Raw genomic sequence first — 18,251 nt, 5'->3', positions numbered from 1 at the left:
TTTCCCTAATGGCTAATGGTGTTGAGCTTCTTTTCATGTGCTTTCTGGCCATTTGTATATCTTTGGAAAAATGTCTGTTCAAGTCTTTTGTCCATTTTTTAAATTGCATTACATTTTTGTCATTGAGTTGAAGTATTTCTTTATATATTATGGATATTAAACCTTTGCTGGATATGTGATTTCCAAATATTTTCTCCCATTGTGTAACTTGTCATTTTATTTTCAGGATAAGATCCTTTCAGGTGTAAAAGTTTTAATTTTGAAGAGGTCCCACATCTTTTTCTTTTGCTGCTTGTGCTTTCAGTGTAAAGGCTAAAAAGAAACTATTGCCTGACACAAGATCCTGAGATGGTTTCCTACATTTTCTTCTAGTTTTATAGTTCTGACTTTTATATTTAGAGTTGATCTTCATATAGGGTGTGAGGTGGGGGCTCATTCCCCTTTATTCTTTTGCAAAATGAGATCCAGTTTTCCCAGAACCATTTGTTAAAGAGACCATTCCCAATTGAGTGGTCTTTGCAACCTTGTAGAAAAATCAGTTGGCTATAAAATGTAAGTGTCAATTTCTAGGCTGTATTTTAGATTCCATTGGTCTGTATGTCTGTCTTTGTACCAGTACTATGCTGTTTTGATTACTGTGGCTTTGTAATAAATTTTAAGATTGGGAAGTGTAAGTCCTCCAATTTCTTTTTTAAGATGGCTTTGGCTATTGGGGGCATTTACTCTTCCATATAAATTTGATGATCTTTTCTATTTGTGCAAAGAAGATTGTTGGTATTTTGACTGGGATTGCATTAAACCTGTAAGTCATTTGGGGAGAAATGACTTTTTTTTTTTGACAAAATAAAACAACATACAAACACGGACATTCTTAAGATATGAACTTTCCACACTTGTGTATAATCAGTGGCTCACAATATCATCAAATAGTTGTATATTCATCACCATGATCATTTCTTAGAACATTTGCATCACTCCAGAAAAAGCAATAAAAAGAAAAAACAAAAAACTTGTAAATACCATACCCCTTACCCCTCCCTCTCATTGACCATTAGTATTCCATCTACCCATTATATTTTAACCTGTTTCCCCTATTTTTTTCTACACCCCTTACCACTCCCTTTCATTGATCACGAGTATTTCAATCTACTCAATTTATTTTAACATTTGTTTCCCCTATCATTTATTTTCAATCCATACTTTCTACTCATCTGTCCTTACCGTAGATAAAAGGGGCATCAGACACAAGGTTTTCACAATCACACAGTCACACTGCGAAAGCTATATCGTTATACATTCATCTTCAAGAAACATGGCTACTAGAACACAGCTCTATAGAGAACTGACAGAATTCTTAATATTTAGTTTTCCATTCCATGAACACAGTGTCCTAACATTTATTTTGGTCTTCTTTGGTCTCCTTTTAGCAATGTTTTGTAGTTTTCTTGTACAATTCCTTTACATCCTTGGTTAAATTTATTCCTAGACATTAGATTCTTTTAGTTGCTATTGTAAATGTAATTTTTTTTCTTGATTTCTTCTTCCAGTTGCTTATTGCATATGTAAATAAACACTACTGATTTGGGGGTGTTAATCTTGTACCTTGCCACTTTCTTAATTTACTTATAAGCTCTAAAAGCTTTGTCATAGATTTTTCAGGATTTTCTATATATGGGAGCATGTCATCTGCAAATAATGAAAGTTTTATTTCTTTTCATTTTGGATTTTATTTATTTACTTATTTATTTTACTGTTTTAGTCTTTTTACTAGTTTGTTGAGATCTTCTATTTTTTCTTGAGTAGGTAGTTTATGCATTTCTAGGAATTTGTCCATTTCATCTAGGTTATCTAATTTCATTGGCATACAGCTATTCATATAGTATCACCTTATAGTCCTTTTTATTTCAGTGGGGTCAGCAGTAATGTCTCTCTTTACATTTCTGATTTTAGTCATTTGTATCCCCTGACTTTTCCTTCATCAAGTTTAGGTAAAGGCTGTGTGCCACAACTGTTTTTAATACTGCTTTTGTTGTCTCAAGCTGCTTTTGTAGGGATTGCAAATTCCGGGGGTGGGGGTCCATACTCAAGAGGAGTTTCTCAAGTCAGTCTTTCCCTGCTGTAACAAGACCAGGGAACTACAAAGGGGGTGCCAGCCAGCTCTAAAATGCCCTGGAGAGGGGAGAAGGGAGAGACCAGGAAGGACACTAGGAACTCCTTCTGCTTCTCCCCCAAAAGCTGCACTTTCTTGACCTGCTCAGCAAATGCAGCTCTTTGGCTGTATTCTACAGCTCTGAGGAAGCACATCATCTTTTGATCTCCTCCACTACCTTTGTCAGGGATGGGCTAGAACAATGGTCATCCATGGAGCCAGGAACCCAGCTACCTGAAGTAAGCTAATCAAAAGCTATGGTCAATGATCAGCCTGTGCCTACCCCAGATCCTGAGGAAGTAGACTTTTATATGTCCCTTTCTGGCATTAGCAAACTACTTCAAGGGCTAGACAATACTTTTGCCTGCTGCCTGCCACAAGAGTGGCAGTGCAATAGTAACTTCTGTGGAAAAGCAATTTTATTGGTATTTACTGTAATTTACTAGTCTCTTTCTCCCTTTCTTCCCTGCATGCTATATAGTGTTCTGTTGAACTCTGGAATTTCAAAATAGTTGATTCAGACAGTTTAAAAGGTGTTCTAGTAGAGAGATTGATTCTTGGAGCTTCCCATAATTTTCCTCCTTAAATTTCTATTTCTCTTTTCCATAATTACTGTTTATATCATAATATTGTAAGTTATATCCCTGGCACAGACATACTCAATGAATACTTGTTGAAAGATTTAAGAGCAGAAGAAAGCACTTGTTGAAGTCAAAATACTGTAGTAGGGAAGTCTGTGACCATACATTCACACTCATAATAAAACCTTATCTACAAAATCATTTCTCTTATTTCCCAAAAGTATAGATGTTGCCTTTTCCACTGGCTATTTGACCTAAAGAAAAAATGTGTTTCTCTACTTAGTCAAAGGAAACAAGTGGCATATTTGTTGTATTTTAAAAATATAAGCTTCACTTAGAAACCTAGTTTATTATCACATGAGACATACATATCACAGTAATTCTAGTCAAATCATCAGTCTGTTTCTTGGCTGTGCTAGGAAAAAGGAATATAAATTAGCCACACCCACTCACTTGTCTCTTCCACCTTTAAGCCAGATCATGCTCTGTTGCCCAAAATATTTTATAAACTATCCTAGAATCACTCGATGATAAACAGGAACAATTAGTAGGGGCAGAATTTGACTGATAAAGCAGGGTCCAACCTCGTCATGAAAACAACCCGGTCATAAAAAAGAGTTAAATTGACTGTCATTGTGACTAGTAATTATATTGCTAATATAGTTCTATGACACTCTGAAAAAGAATACAAATCTGTATTTTAACTTCTAAATCATAGCTTTTACCAAGCACATAAAAAAATTAGACTAATTTTACTTTATAGAGAAATTTCAGTACTGTTCTTTTTTCAATATTCTTTATTTGTTCAGGGAAATACTGAGTTTTCCTTACCTGTTCAGTATTTAAAAAAGTCCAGAGCTGACTCCCAACTTCCATAACTCCAGTTTGTTGTTCAATATCCAAAGCCTCACCAGAAGAATTACATACAGCAAGCAAAGCAGAAAGTGCACTGTTCTGAAAGACAGAGGGAGGAAAAGGCTTTTAGAGAATCACCTGAGCCAATTACCCCGAGGTTATAAGAGTTAATAACTTCACCAAAAAACATAATAATATTCCTAAGAGCCGAAGACATCTTTTTAGCTATTTCTTTAATAAAAATATATATTTTATTAAAACTAATTTTCCTTATGTACAAAACCATTTGCTTCATTTTCCTAAGTAAACCTTTTTTCCTTTTAGGATGACAATAACTTGAAATGAAAATAGCAATATATTTAATAAGTAGGTTTGATAAAAACAGTCAGTATGATCAATCTAACCTACAATATTCAGCATTTAAAACATCTGATTTTTTTCCTCATTATAGACCCAACGTTTTCAAGTTTATATTTTTACTTTTAATGTTGTTTTATAATTAAATTTCTTAATTAATTTTTTCTTTCTGTGAAAAATAACATACAAAAACCCAATAAATTTCAAAGTACATTCAACAATTAGTTGTAGAACAGATTTCAGAGTTTGGTGTGGGTTACAATTCCACAATTTTAGGTTTTTACTTCTAGATTCTTTAAGATACTGGAGTCTAAAAGAAATATCAGTATAATGATACAGCAATCATACTCATTTGTTAAGCCCTACCTTCTCTGTATAACTCTACCATTACCTTTGATCTTTCTCCCACTCTTTAGGGGTATTCGGGTTATGCCTATTCTAGCTTTTTCATGTTGGAAGGGGCTATCAATAATGTGGGATGGGGGATGGAATTAGTTGATGTTTTAGAGAGGCTGGGCCCTCTGCATTTCAGGACTTACCTGGTCCAGGGACCCATCTGAAGGTTGTAGGTTTCTGGAAAGTTACCCTAGTGCATAAACCTCTGTAGAATCTTATCTAATGCTCTAAGTGTTCTTTAGGATTGGCAGTAATGGTTTTGGTTCAAGTTTGGCAAGTTATGATAGGTAGCAATGTCTAAACAAAGCTTGCATAAGAGTGACCTCCACAGTGTCTCAACTCCATATAATTAAGTTTTAAAACTCCTTGGCAACAATGCATTTAATAATCAAATAAAGCATGTAAGATACATAAATGTTTATAACTTGAAACTATAAACAGTCTTTTCTGTATTTATTCTTATCTACACGTGAAAATAACCAAATCTCTCTCTCTGACTGATCAGGTATAGGGTTAGTTGTGATGTGATGGGGGTTGGGAGACCATATGAGAATGCAATGATCAATAGCAACGCTTTTATGCCATTATACTTCAACAACTACACCAACAATTATGTAATTATCATGCAACTTTTATTTAAGATTTACCTATTTCTTTTACAAATAAACATGTTAAATGACCTGCTGGACTAAAATTTTGGTTTTAGCCCAAAATTGTATTCAATTTTTAAAAACTGGTGCTTTTATTTTACCTATTATAACAAAAAAATATCTTTTGTCTTTACTGTAGAAGTTAGCACACATTAAAGGCAAAACCTAACACACTCCTAACCAGATATTTAAAAGTTTATCCAAGATAAAGGTATATAAAAAGTTTTATTTCCCCTTCCTTGCTTTTTTCCCCAATTACTATAAAGCTTATAAATATTTCTTATTCTATCTGTGTACTGTTAATCTAGAATGTAAATCCACAAGAGTAGGAATTGTTTGTTTTGTCCCCACATATATCCCTGGAGCTTAACACAAAATATTTGTTGAATGAATGAACAAACACTAAAGTGAAAAATTTACCACATGTCCTATGTTCAATAAACTGTAAAAAATTATACACTGCCTACTTTTTAGAGCAGATCTCAGTCACTTTATTACATTATTTTAGGAGGGGGCATTTGGATTAGAACAGTACATCAAGGCTCAGAGTAGGTTTGAACAAAATGGGAGCTGTATTTTGTCAAATAGAAAGAATTATGTCTGATGCAACAGCAAAAATACTATATATATTTTACACTATATTTAATTTGCTTCAATATGTCTTAAGTAACAAAGGAATTTTTCCCCAATACAAATGACATCAATCAAGATAACAGTTAGCTTTTCATAGATCCTTTTACAATTAAGAAATCTGAAAATCCTGCTAGATTCTAACCTGAGAACAAAGACCGTGTCCATCTTATTTATGACCTATCCCCAGTACCTAAAATAGTACTCAATAAATTGCTGCTGAATAAATAAAATAAATCAAAACTGTCTTACCAGAGACTCAAGTTCTCCCAAAGTATGGCTGCTACTCAGCCATTTCCTGCAAAGTGCAGTGCCCATTCTTGTGACCTCACTTGCAGTTTGTTTCCTAAGGTCAGCAGATAAAGCCTGGAAGGAAATATATTGCCACAGAGGTAGATTTTCTTCTTCATTTGGGGAAAATTTCTGAATAAATTCTACCTGAAATAAATTGTCAAAGAAACAAGAGAAACATGAGACTATATGATGAATGGAATCACAGAACCCAAGCATTAGCTTCCCATATTTAATATTTTAGAATGGTTTTTTAATTGCCTGGTAATATTGCAGGCAAACATATTTGTTGTTGCATTTCTATTTCCAAAATTAAAAGCACAGTTTAAGTAGAACTCAGTATAAATGCAATAAAAATGCTTAAAATGTAATTCATTATTAGTCATGTAAGATATTTTTATCACATTCCTACCAATAAGTACATTATTTTCTTAAGTATACATTTAATCATCATCTCATACAGTTAAATTAAAAGCAAGATTTCAAATATGCCAACAAGACTAAGCTAGCAAACCTGTGTGGTTTATTATTATCTCAGTTGACTACAGAACTTAAAGAAGCAGAGACCCCAGGTTCTGTTTTCAAATGGGCTAGCTGGCTCTAATCTGCTTTAGACTAATTCATAGTTTTAAACAACATTCTAAATTTCACAAATGAAGTCACCAAAGAATGTGCTTGACAAATCCATTCTGCCACTGAAATAATAATTCAAAGTGCTTGCCCAGTTAGTAGACAAGCAGTACTCTTTTGTTATAGGCATCATCACCCAATATTAAAATGAAAAATAAAAGTTCTGAAAAACAAAAAATTAGTTTTTGGTGGATAATCAGCAAAACAACAGTGCCCTTAGTTACTAAATTAAGTATAATCCAACTTGGAAATACATTATTCTATTTTTTAAGAAATGGCCTAATTCAAATTACAATAGCCCAAATCTACTTAATGAATTAAAATTTTCTCAACCTCAAAAACTTTAAAAAGCTGCTTTGAGCCTACGACAATGAAACATTTTATATATATATATATAACATTTGACAGAAAACTTTGGTACATACTATAATTGATCTTTGAATTATATTTCTTTAGTAGAAAATACTGTCAAAACAAGGCAGAACTGATGTAGCTATCTGCTTGGACATCTACTATAGCCAGAAAAATGGATCCCTTGATGACCTGCATGTCTTATTATTATAAGCAGCTTTATATGAAACCAAACTGTATCAGGAAACCATGAGAACTGCATCAGCTGATTTAAAAAAAAAAATCATCTTTCTTTATAATAAAATCCAGTGAGTAAATGAACTAGTTTCCTTGCCAAAATAGGAACTATGAATAATAATGCCCTGGACAACATAAAAGGGTTGGTGGTGCCAATGTGGCCACATAGAGTTAAAGATTCTATTTTGAAGTTGAAAACCCTTGTTTTATACAATTTTAAACACTTAAAACTGCTAAAGTCAATAGCAGTAGCTCACTAGGAGTGAAATATGAGTGGATAATAGGTGGAGAAAGCCAATGAGAGCCAATTTTCTCTGATTAAAGGAGGCAGAGTCAACATCCCACAAATTCAAGATGGTCCTGAAATAGCTGCATAGAATAATTGGAAAGAATAGTGGAAAGAGCATAGATATAGGAGGAAGACAGATCTGAATTTGAATCCCTGCTCAGCCATTTAACTTCCTGAGATACCATTTCTTCATCATCTGTAAAATGGATATAATATCACCTATTCCACAAGGCTGTTATAAGGACTAAACAAATTAAAAGTGCCCAGTACAAATCCTAGCCCATACTACAGTCTTAAAAATGTCAATTAGCTCCCTCCATCAAGGAGGGAAAGGAAACAGGAAAGGAAAAACAGCTGGGTGAGTAGAAATAACTAACATTTTTTAAGTGCTCATTTCATGCTATATTGTGGGATAAACACACGCTTTATCTCATTGTTTCAATCACCATGTGAGGCAAGTGTTAGTATCTCAGTTTTATGATGAACTCTCCCAAGGACTCTCAGGAAAGAAAAGATTCAAATTCAGGTTTGTCTCAATTATTAATCTTAAATTTCAGCATAGTGACTTATTTAGAGAAGGAAATCAGTACATATTGTTGACAAAGAACAAATTAAAAGTAACTCCTAATTTATCTACATCTTACATATCTGATAGCCTCAGTCATTTGGAAACATTTAGAAAACTGAGAAGTATGCAAAAAGATCTCTAGACTAAAGTTTATCTGCTTCATTTATAAACAATTTCTAGACCTTACTCAGAGCTAAGTCAATCTGAATCATATTATTCTGGAGTTAAAATTTCCCAGCAATGCTAGGAAGAGGACAATCTTATTCCTATTTCATAAATTAAGTAACTGAAGCTAAAAGGAAAAAGACTTGTATAAGGCCACACAGCTAGTAAATACTGGACTCACTCATACTACCTTACCTTTCCCAATTCTATTTCTTCAAGAAAGACTCCCAGTTAACAGAGCCTCTATAAAGAACATGTACCAGGAACCAATGGCAAGATCTTTGACAGAGGAGTGAAAGGGATTAAAATTCTAAAAACCTGAAATTAACAACTCTTGTGCTCTAAAGGGGGAAAAACTGCAATTGTTTCTGGAAGGCTAACCAGGTGGATCTGGTGTGCTTTCAGCTTTTGCAGATACCTTTAGGGAAGAGAACTAAGTGGGTTGGTGTGGTTCCTCATTCTTCTGGTACTTGGCTTACTTCTCTAGGGCAAGGAGGCAGACGGACTTGGGGCAAATACCCTAGTAAGAAAAACTCCCTAGCATTTATTGAGTTCTTCTCTTGAGCCTAATACTATACAAGTGTTTTGCATACATTATCTTCTTACAAAATAAGTCCTTACAAAACATCCCAAAACGGATACACATCGCACATCTCGTAAGTCCAGGAAATTGAGGTTCAGAAAGGATGATTTCCCAAAGGTCAAATTAAGCCAGGATTTAAACCAAGACCTGTTAAGACCCTAAACTCCCTAACAAGGTAGTTTCCAAACTTGGAACATGTCAGAAGCATGTAGGAACTTAAAACAAAAACAAATTCCTCAGGCTCACACATTCCCACAAATTCACAGATAGGGTCCAGGCCCTATACTTTTTAAAAAGCTCCTAAAGGAGTTCTGATATGACCAATCTGAGGGATACCCTAGGCTACATTGGTTCATGTAACTGGATAATCTCTATTATGACTGAACTTAGTTTCCTTACAGTGGCAAACAACTAAAGCATATCACCCTTTTCAGAGGCCCCCTAAAAATTCAACTAATTTACCATAAAAAATAAGAGACATTTAAGGGCATAAATAATACTGTAGTTCTTTAAAATAACTTAAAAGGGGGCAGGGATATAGAACTATTTCAAATATTTCATGTATGAAAAACCAGGGAAGAGATATATTTCAAGAAGACAGAACTAGAATGATTATCTATAGCTTGGAGCAAGGATATCAGAATCTAAACCCCACTAAAAATAATAAACAAATCAATCATTATGTTCAACTTTTATGCTCAAATCATGTCAAACATTTACACTAAATAGAAAAAAGGGGAAGGGGCATTCAAAAAAGTCTGAACTCAATTCTCAGCAGTTGCTCAAAGACAGTGACAGTGATAATATCCTTGCCTGATGGGGCAGGGCCATGAAGAAGAACAGACGCCTCAACAGTACTGACAGTTTAGTGCGTTGATAACATTCTCCTGGGCAAGATTTTATCTGTGAAAAGACAAAGAAAAAGAGGAAAGACAATGATATCTTAACAGTGGGAATGAGACTATAGATAATCTTTGGGATATTTATTACATATTTTTTTTCTTTAATATGTAATATTGAAAGTAAGAACCTACATTACTTTCAATATCAAAAAACTGTCATTATATTTAAAAACAACACTTTTTAATTTCTATTTCCAATTGTCATTTGATTATAATATGCTAAATTAATCCTCTTAGTCAATGACAATTCAAGGGGCTTTTAAAGATCTAAGCCCAAGCAAACAGTCCAGAGTTTAACTCTTTAGAAGTTAAAATCAGAAAAGATTTTAAACTCAATTTTCTGGAAATCAATTCCTATTGTAATGTACTAGATCTTTTATTTAAAGAAAACCAGTGATATAAAATATATAACATAAACATCATTATTTATTTGCTTTGTGAATTCAGGCCAGTGCAAGATGTGTTAAGGATTTAGTAAAGTAGGTAAGTAAGATCAAGACATAGAGACATAGATGTCACATGTGTCTGTTACTCATCTTACTGAATTTAGTCTACAAAATGCTTAAAATTAAACCAAGAAATACGTCTAACAGTAAGTCTACTAGAAAACAAAAGAGGGATGAAACCATGTAAGATTTTATGAAAGGCCAAGGATGGGTAGAAAAAAACACAAAGAGGTCAAACCTGTCTAATACGGAACATATAGAAATTTCACAATTTAAAAGCAAAGAAACTTCTAAATTGAAAAGATTAAAAGAGATCTTTATAAAACCATGTTTCTCTTTGTACCAATTCACAAAGCATCACTTCTTTTTCAAAAGGCATCAATCACTATTACATTCATCCATCCCAAATGATCCTGACTGAAAGAGACACAACAAAATCAAGTTTTAGCTTGTCTAAGTCATTAAAAAGAGGAGAGAAAAAGAGAGAAACAGAGAGAGATGAACTCTTGACTTTCAAATTAAAACTAACTCTTTTCTTATTCTTCAGCTTGCATTTAATTTTAAATTTAGTCACGATTAACCTAGTCTTCCATTCCCAGAACAATTACTGGAACTCTATAAAATTTTGAAAACATGAGATAAGATTTCCCCAGTTTTACACGTGCTGTTTCTAGTCTGTATTTTTCAATAGCATCAGCCTTAATACAGAGCAAAGAAAATATCAAAACAATTTTAGCTACCATATCATTTTTCCTTTTAATTTTCACATTTTAAAATACTACCAGATCTTGATTGGAATCCTTTCTAAGAGAATGAATTTCATACAGAAAAAGGTGGAAAAGCCATGGAAACCACTGAAAAGAAAAAAACCTGGAAGAGAAGGGAGAGACCTGCCTTGCCTCCATATGCCTTGCCATGACAGAGGAATCCAGGATGGCTAGCAGCTGGACTTCAGGAAGAAAATATCATCCTGATGATGTCTGGATTCAGATACTTTCATGGCATCAAAATGGGAAGCCTGTAAGCTAATAATTTTCCTTTGTTAAAAGCCAACCCATTTCATGGTATCTGCTATCAGCAATCTAGCAATCAAAAACAGATTTTGGTATAAGAATAGTGTGATGCTGCTAATGCAAACGCCAAAAATGTGCAAATGGCTTTATAATTGGGTGGTGGGCACAGGCTGGAAGAAATTGGAGTTTCTTGAAAGAAAAGGCCTGGTTTGAAGTGACCGTTGCTTGAAATATGGATGCTAAAGATTCTTCCACTGCAGGCTTAGACAAAAATTAAGACTTGCAAACTGGCAGGGAGGCTACCCTTGTTTTGAAATGGGAAAGAAAAAACTTGCCAAAATTGAGTCCTGGCATCAGTCTCAAGTCTGAAGGCAGAATTTGAAAGTGAAGAGTTTGAATACTTAGCATAAGAGAATGTAAAATTAAATGTGAAAAGTCCAGCCTAATTTCTCCTAGCAGCTTATGGTTAAATGTGACAGGAAAAGAATTAGCTGAGAACTGAGTATCTGGTCAAAAAACAAAAAACAAAAAACAAATATTCATAGTTTGGAAAATTCTCAACTTGTGAAATGCTAGTTCTCAGAGACCAGTGCTCCATATAAAAGTTTAACAGAACATGGAACCAGTCAACCAGTTCATTACAACTCAGGTTTGAAAATGCAGTTATCTAGAAAGGATCTGTTACAAGTCCTCATATCTGATGGTACGGATGCCTGTGTACTCAAGGCAAAACTGACAACTTTTTAATGAAATCTGTATGAATGGAATTACTACCAGCCTAAACTAAAAGGGAGAGAAAAGGGATAGGCTGAAGGAAAAATGACCACAGAGGAAGAACAATGGAAGCAGATTTTGACCAAAACCCATCTCAGGCCAAGAGAGTGAGCCCACACATGTTTGTGGAAAGGGTATTTCCTGGGAATTGGAGAGGGCAGGACTTCTACCCTATTCTTCAGGAAGAGTTTTACCTCAGTATTCTAAGAAGCCTGGAAAATTGCAGTGAGTCCTACAGCTACCCCAATGCTTAATGAGGATTTATCCTAAAGCCTGGACACTATTCCAGTTCTTGGTAGTATGTAACTTTCACCCAAGTATTTGGGGCTAGCAGCACCCCAAGTGTTTGGGGAGAGCATGGCTGCGTACAAACACTTGGAAAAGGTAGGGTGCACTTGGTCAGGTGCAGAGGACAAAGCAACATTCTACAGATGACTCTCACAACTTGAAATCTAATGGAGTATTTCAGAGTTGTTTAGGGCCTGTGGCCCCTGTTTTCCTTTCAATTTCTACCTCCTGGTGTGAAAATGTTTATGATATGCCTAATTCTCCACTGTATATTAGAAGGCAGTAACTTGTTCTCTAAGTTTCACAGGTCCACAGAGGGAGGGAAATTGTGTCCCAGGATAGACCGTATCTATAATCAATTTTGATAAGACTTTGTACTTAGTATTCTTCCTGAAATTATTTAAGATTTTGGATATTGTGATGTAATGAATATATTTTGCATATGGAAAAAACTTGTCTTTTTGGTTTCTAGAGGGTAGATTTGGTGGTTTGAAGCTCCATATACTCAAGAAAATCATGTTCTTAAGCTAATCAATTCCTGTGGATGTAAACCTATTCTAAGTAGGAAGTTTTGAAAAGGTTAATTCAGTTAAGGCCTAGAGTAGGTCTTAATTCCCTTAATGAAATATGAAAGCAAGAAGCTGAAATCAATGAATCCCAGAAGTGAAGGGAGAGACCAGAAGACCCCCACCATGTGCCTTGCCATGCAACAAGTTTCCAGGATCGTCTACAGTTGATCTACAGGGAAAAAGCATCCCGATGAGGCCTGAATTTGGATATTTTCACATCCACAAAACTAAGTTATAAATGTATGTATTCCCATTGTCAAAAGCTAACACATTCCATAGTATTTGCTTTATGCAATCTAGCAAACTAAAACACCTTCTTCATCTGAATGTACGTATATAATAATATTTGAAGTGAGTTTGTCATAAAGAGCATGGATTTGCATATTTTTAATCACTCTACCAACCACTGTCTGTTAAAGTTTACTCAGACCATTTACACTGAATTTAATTATTGATATGTTTAGGTTTAATTCCACTTAGTTTACTTTTTGTTTCCTCTGTATTCTCTCTGGTTTAATTTATTTTCTACCCTGAATTCCTGTTTATTTGAACAGTTTTTATATTTTACCTTGTTTTATTTATAATGTTTCTATGTATCTCTACATATACTACTTTTTAGATGTTGCCTTATATCTTACTTAACATATTATTTATCACAGTCTACTGGAGTTGACATTTTAGCAGTTTAAATTATATGAAAATATCTTACCTCCCTATATGTCTTTCTATCCTTCTTAGGTATAATATAATTAAAATTCAAATTAAGTGAAATATAGGACATCAATGTTAAAGGGATGGAAGGAGGAATTAGAATTGCTCTTTTTTTTTCTTGTTTGTTTTTTTGGCATGGACAGGCTTTAGAAATCGAACCTGGGTCTCTGGCATGGCAGGAGAGAATTCTGCCACTGAGCCACCATCGCACCGCCCTGGAACTAATCTGTTTTAAGGTATCCACATTACATTTATGGAATGCTCCAAGATGGTGTGTGTGAATATTTAAAAGTAGGCATAGATTAGTTGCAATGTGTACTGAAAATACTAAGACAAGCTGTATAGTTTTTCTTTGGTTTGTTTTTTTAAGCTGTATAGTTTTTCAAAGGATAATTGTTAGGCTAAGAAAGGAAAGAAAATGAAAATATACCAAAGGCTCACTTATAAACCAGAGAAGACAGTAAAAGAAATGAAGAAAATATGTCATACAAAGAGAGAACAGTTGCAAAAATGGTAAATAGTAATATATTAAATGATTATTTTAACTTTGAATGGTCTAAAACAACCATTAAAAGACAAGGATTTTTAGACTGGACAATGAAATAAGACACATCTACATACTGTCTATAAGAAACCAACTTGAGGACAGGCCATGGTGGCTCAGCAGGTAAGAGTGCTTACCTGCCATGCCCGAGGACCCGGGTTCGATTCCGGGTGCCTGCCCATGTAAAAAAAAAAAAAACCAACTTGAATAATACAGAGAAAGACTGGTAAAGCAATGGGATAATGGGATGGAGAAAGATATTCCCAGTTAACCCTAAAAAAACAAAGATTAGGTAGGTAACTTAATTTTAGACAAAGTAGAAATTTATGATAAGGAAAATTATGAGAGATAAATGGGGGCTTTAAATAATAATAAAGGGGCCAACTCTCCTAGAAGACATCAATCTGAAATGCCTAGTCCCTAAGGATAGAGCTCCAAACATGTGAGGAAAAACTGATAGAGGTAAAAGAAAGAAAAAAAAATTGTAGCTGGAGACTTGAACATACTATTTCAATAATTGGCAGATCCAGCAGGCAAAAGGTCATTAAAGATGCAGTTGTGGTGAACAACATTATCAGTAATCTTGACCTAATTTACATTTATGGAATGCTCCATCCAACAATAGCACAACAAACATTCTTCTTAAGCTTAAATGGACCATTCACCAACATAGGCCACATTCTGGGATATAAAATATACCTTAACAAGTTTGAAAAATTAAAATACTACATGTAATGAACTGAATGAACCTTAGGGATATCATGTTGTGCAAAATAAACCAGAAACAAAGAACAAATATTGTATGGTCTCTTTTAGAATATACTTAGAAGAAAATTGGGTAAAAATATAACAAAGCATGCTCTCTTATCACCATAGTAATAAATGTATAACAGCCAAAATATAGCCTGAACATCCCACTTGTATCTTGCAATTCTTAATAGAGGTGTACTGAAGTTCAACAAATATTGGATTTGTTATTTATCCTTATATTTCAGTCAATTTTCGCCTCATATATTTTGATGCTTGATTGTTGGGGTATTGTTTCATTTCCCTAGGCAGCTCAAGCCACGTAATGGGTTGGCTCAAATAATGGAAATTTAGTGGTTCATTGTTTCGAGGTCAGAAAAATGTCCAAATCAAGGCATCATCTTCCCACAGACTGTGGTGTTCTGAGATTGGCTGCCAGTGATCCTTGGTTCTAGGCTCCTCTGTGACATGTACTGCTCATGGTGGCAGCTCCTGTCCTCTCCATTCTCTTCTAGCTTCCACTGACCTTCAACTTCTAGCTTACCATGTTTTTTTTCCATATCTCTGAATTTCACTACACTTACATAGTACTCCACTAATATGTTTAAGGTCAGTCCTGACTGAAGTATGCTAAATCTCAACTGAAGTGGTTTCATCAAAAATTCCTACATACAGTGTGTTCAAACCCACATGGACATTTTCTGGGGTACATACAGCTCCAAACCACGACAGGCATGTATGTGAAAGATTTGCACTTCTTGGAAAATTGATCTTTTATCATTATGCAATGCCCCTCATTATTCCTCATAATTTTCCTTGTTCTGAACTCTGAGTTGTTTGAATTTAATATAACTACTCAAGTTTTCTTTCAATTAGTGTTACATGGTATCCCTTTATCTACCCCTTTACTTATATTCTGTCTGTATCTTCATGTGCTAGTTTGAAAGTATTCTGTACTTTAGAAAAGCCATGCTTTAATTCTGATCCAATCTTGTAGGAGTAACCATTTCTTTTAATCCTGATTCAATAATATAGATTGGAAACTTTTGATTAGACTATCTCCACAAAGGTGTGGCACACCCAAATGTGAGTATGACATTTTGATTAGATGGAGATGTGACTATACCCATTCCAGGTAGATCTTGATCAGTTTACTAGAATCCTTTAAAAGAGGAGCCATTCTGGAGAGATTCAGAAATGTCAGAAGCCTCAGAGCTGACAGAGAGGGCAGATGTAGATGCGTAGACAACAGGTGCTTCAGAGAACAGAGACACGGATGTTTGGACATGCTTGGAGTCCAGCAGACATTACCATGATATATTAAGCAAGCCAAAACTTGGAGAGAGCAAGGAAGCCAAGAGATGAAAACCAGCCCCAGTGAGGAACCCCCACAGGAAGAGAGGTTGAAAGCAATGCAACCCAAGAGCAAGGGACAAGAGGACGCCAGCAATGTGACTTCTCAGCTGACAGAGGTGTTCCTGACCCATCAGCCTTTCTTGAGTGAAGGTTACCTCTTGTTGTTACCTTAATTTGGATGTTTTCACTTCCTTAGAATTGTAAACTTGTAACTTATTAAATTCCTCTTTAAAAGGCCATCCCATTTTTGACATAGCTTGCAAACTAGAACATTTTCTAAGTATTTTCTTTAGACAGTGTATTGACAATTTGTTGATATCTACCATATGTGTAACTATTTTCTCTTCATTACAGTTATTTCTTTTTTAAAATCTTTAATGGAATCTGTGCTCAAATAATTTGTTACAACAAAAATATACAGATTGTACACAATACAAAACTATTTAGAAACAAACAAAAAAATATATATTATCAGATCACCAAAGGAACTGAATGGTAAGTGAGTGTTTTAAGCTTTATAATTCTACTCACCAAATGAGCTACTATGGTGACATGGTGAGCACAGAGTTCAGCAGTCCCATATCTGAGATATAAAAAGGCAATAATTTGACTTCTTAAAAAACAATAATTATTCAGAAAAGCAAGGAGATAAACTTCCATAAAGCACAAAATAGAAATTTGATAGGGGCATATAAATTGCAGTTATTTCCATGGCCAAGGAACAGCATAATAGTCAAACCATTCCCTAATAAGCACTATGATATGAAATCAAGCCTTCTGTGGGGGGTGGGGAGTAGTGGAGAGAAAAGGGTATTAAAGGATTAATGAAACAATTTTTCTATAAATTTGCAAGTATAAAATCATTTACTGTAGGTTACCACTATAACTCAATCCAAAAATTAAAAAAAGTAAGTATATTGTACCGAGCGAGGAAACACCATGCATCCATAGCTAACAAAGAAGTGATCATTTTAGAACTAAGCACAGCATTCAACAGAGCAGCATCCTAATGAAAAACAGAAAGGTTACATTAATTTATTTATATGCTAAAGTTCATGACAAATTATTATTAGCATGACATTTCTTAAAATAAAAGAAAGTACTATCAGAATTCAAATACCAATAGAGCCTCATTGGGAAGTTCTACTGACTCAACAGAAGCTATGCTGCCATTCCCACATCATTTGAGTACCAATCAGATGTTAAAGACAGTGTTGAGCTATGGCATTCATTGTTTTTAAATGTAGTCACTCACTCGTGTCCACAATGACTGATTCTCTAAGTAGTCTGAAATCTTTAAAATAATGTATAAAAGAAATATGCCTATAATTTTGTTTCTGCCTTTTATTATTCAAATATAATATTTCATATGTGCCAGATATTACCTAGTGGTATAATATCTTAAATGATACTAATCCTTATGTAAATTACAGGACTTTTCCAAGAATTTTCTCAACTTTATTTGTAATCGAACTGCATTATTTTTTAAAATCTACATTATGCCTAAGATCTATAGGAGACCTGGTACTACGTACTTCCCATTTTATTTAACTAAATTAGGTGAAATTCTCAAATCTTTCTTCTCATATTCATACAAACATACAAAGTGTTTCCCCAAATATTTTAGTTAGTATATTTTAATGTTAAAATATAAAATATATATCAGTATCTGAATACCATAGCAATCTAGAGTAACCATTTCCTAAGACATGAGTAAATGAAAAGGTAAACTGAGATAATGACATTCAAAAACAAAACATATTAGCTTTCCCACATATTCTTGTTTCTGAATTGTAATTTCAATTAAAAGAAAGCAAGCTCAGCAAGTCACAAGCTTACCAGTTCAGGAAACAGTGAAGGATGAAAGGAAGCAATAAATGTACACAGATGAACACAAACATGCTGATATAAGGTGACAGCAACCTCAGCTTGCCCTTTACTCTTTACCCCCTGTAAATGAACAGGTAGAGAGAGTTCACCCGAACACTGCTCAAAACTGCAGAATATGGCTTTGAGTAGAGAAGTCCTGCAAGGAAAATGAGAATATTGAACCCAACATTATAAACATTTAATAAGTAGAAGGTTTAATAACAATATGACATTTGAAGGTTTATTTTATCAAAGCATTATGCCTCAAGAGGTATATATCAACAATAGTTTCTAATAGGT

General features: G+C 34.3%; 1 protein-coding gene across 3 annotated transcripts in view; it reads right to left on the bottom strand.

Moving 5' to 3' along the window:
- Positions 1–18,251, bottom strand: part of FIRRM (FIGNL1 interacting regulator of recombination and mitosis) — an 84,821-nt gene that overhangs the window by 29,990 nt on the left and 36,580 nt on the right. For all 3 annotated transcript variants that reach the window (XR_013174068.1, XM_077156921.1, XM_077156922.1), the window contains 6 exons: positions 17,922–18,108; positions 17,006–17,088; positions 16,614–16,665; positions 9,546–9,635; positions 5,871–6,056; positions 3,562–3,684 (listed from right to left, as the gene is read on the bottom strand). Coding sequence is in view for 2 of the 3 variants with exons in the window: in XM_077156921.1 (XP_077013036.1) it covers positions 3,562–3,684; positions 5,871–6,056; positions 9,546–9,635; positions 16,614–16,665; positions 17,006–17,088; positions 17,922–18,108 (721 nt within the window). In the remaining variant the exon portion in view is untranslated. The remainder of the gene's footprint in view (positions 1–3,561; positions 3,685–5,870; positions 6,057–9,545; positions 9,636–16,613; positions 16,666–17,005; positions 17,089–17,921; positions 18,109–18,251) is intronic.

This window comes from Tamandua tetradactyla, chromosome 4, assembly GCF_023851605.1.
Source record: "Tamandua tetradactyla isolate mTamTet1 chromosome 4, mTamTet1.pri, whole genome shotgun sequence".
NCBI lineage: Eukaryota > Metazoa > Chordata > Mammalia > Pilosa > Myrmecophagidae > Tamandua > Tamandua tetradactyla.
This window is presented reverse-complemented; position numbering and strand designations above follow the sequence as displayed.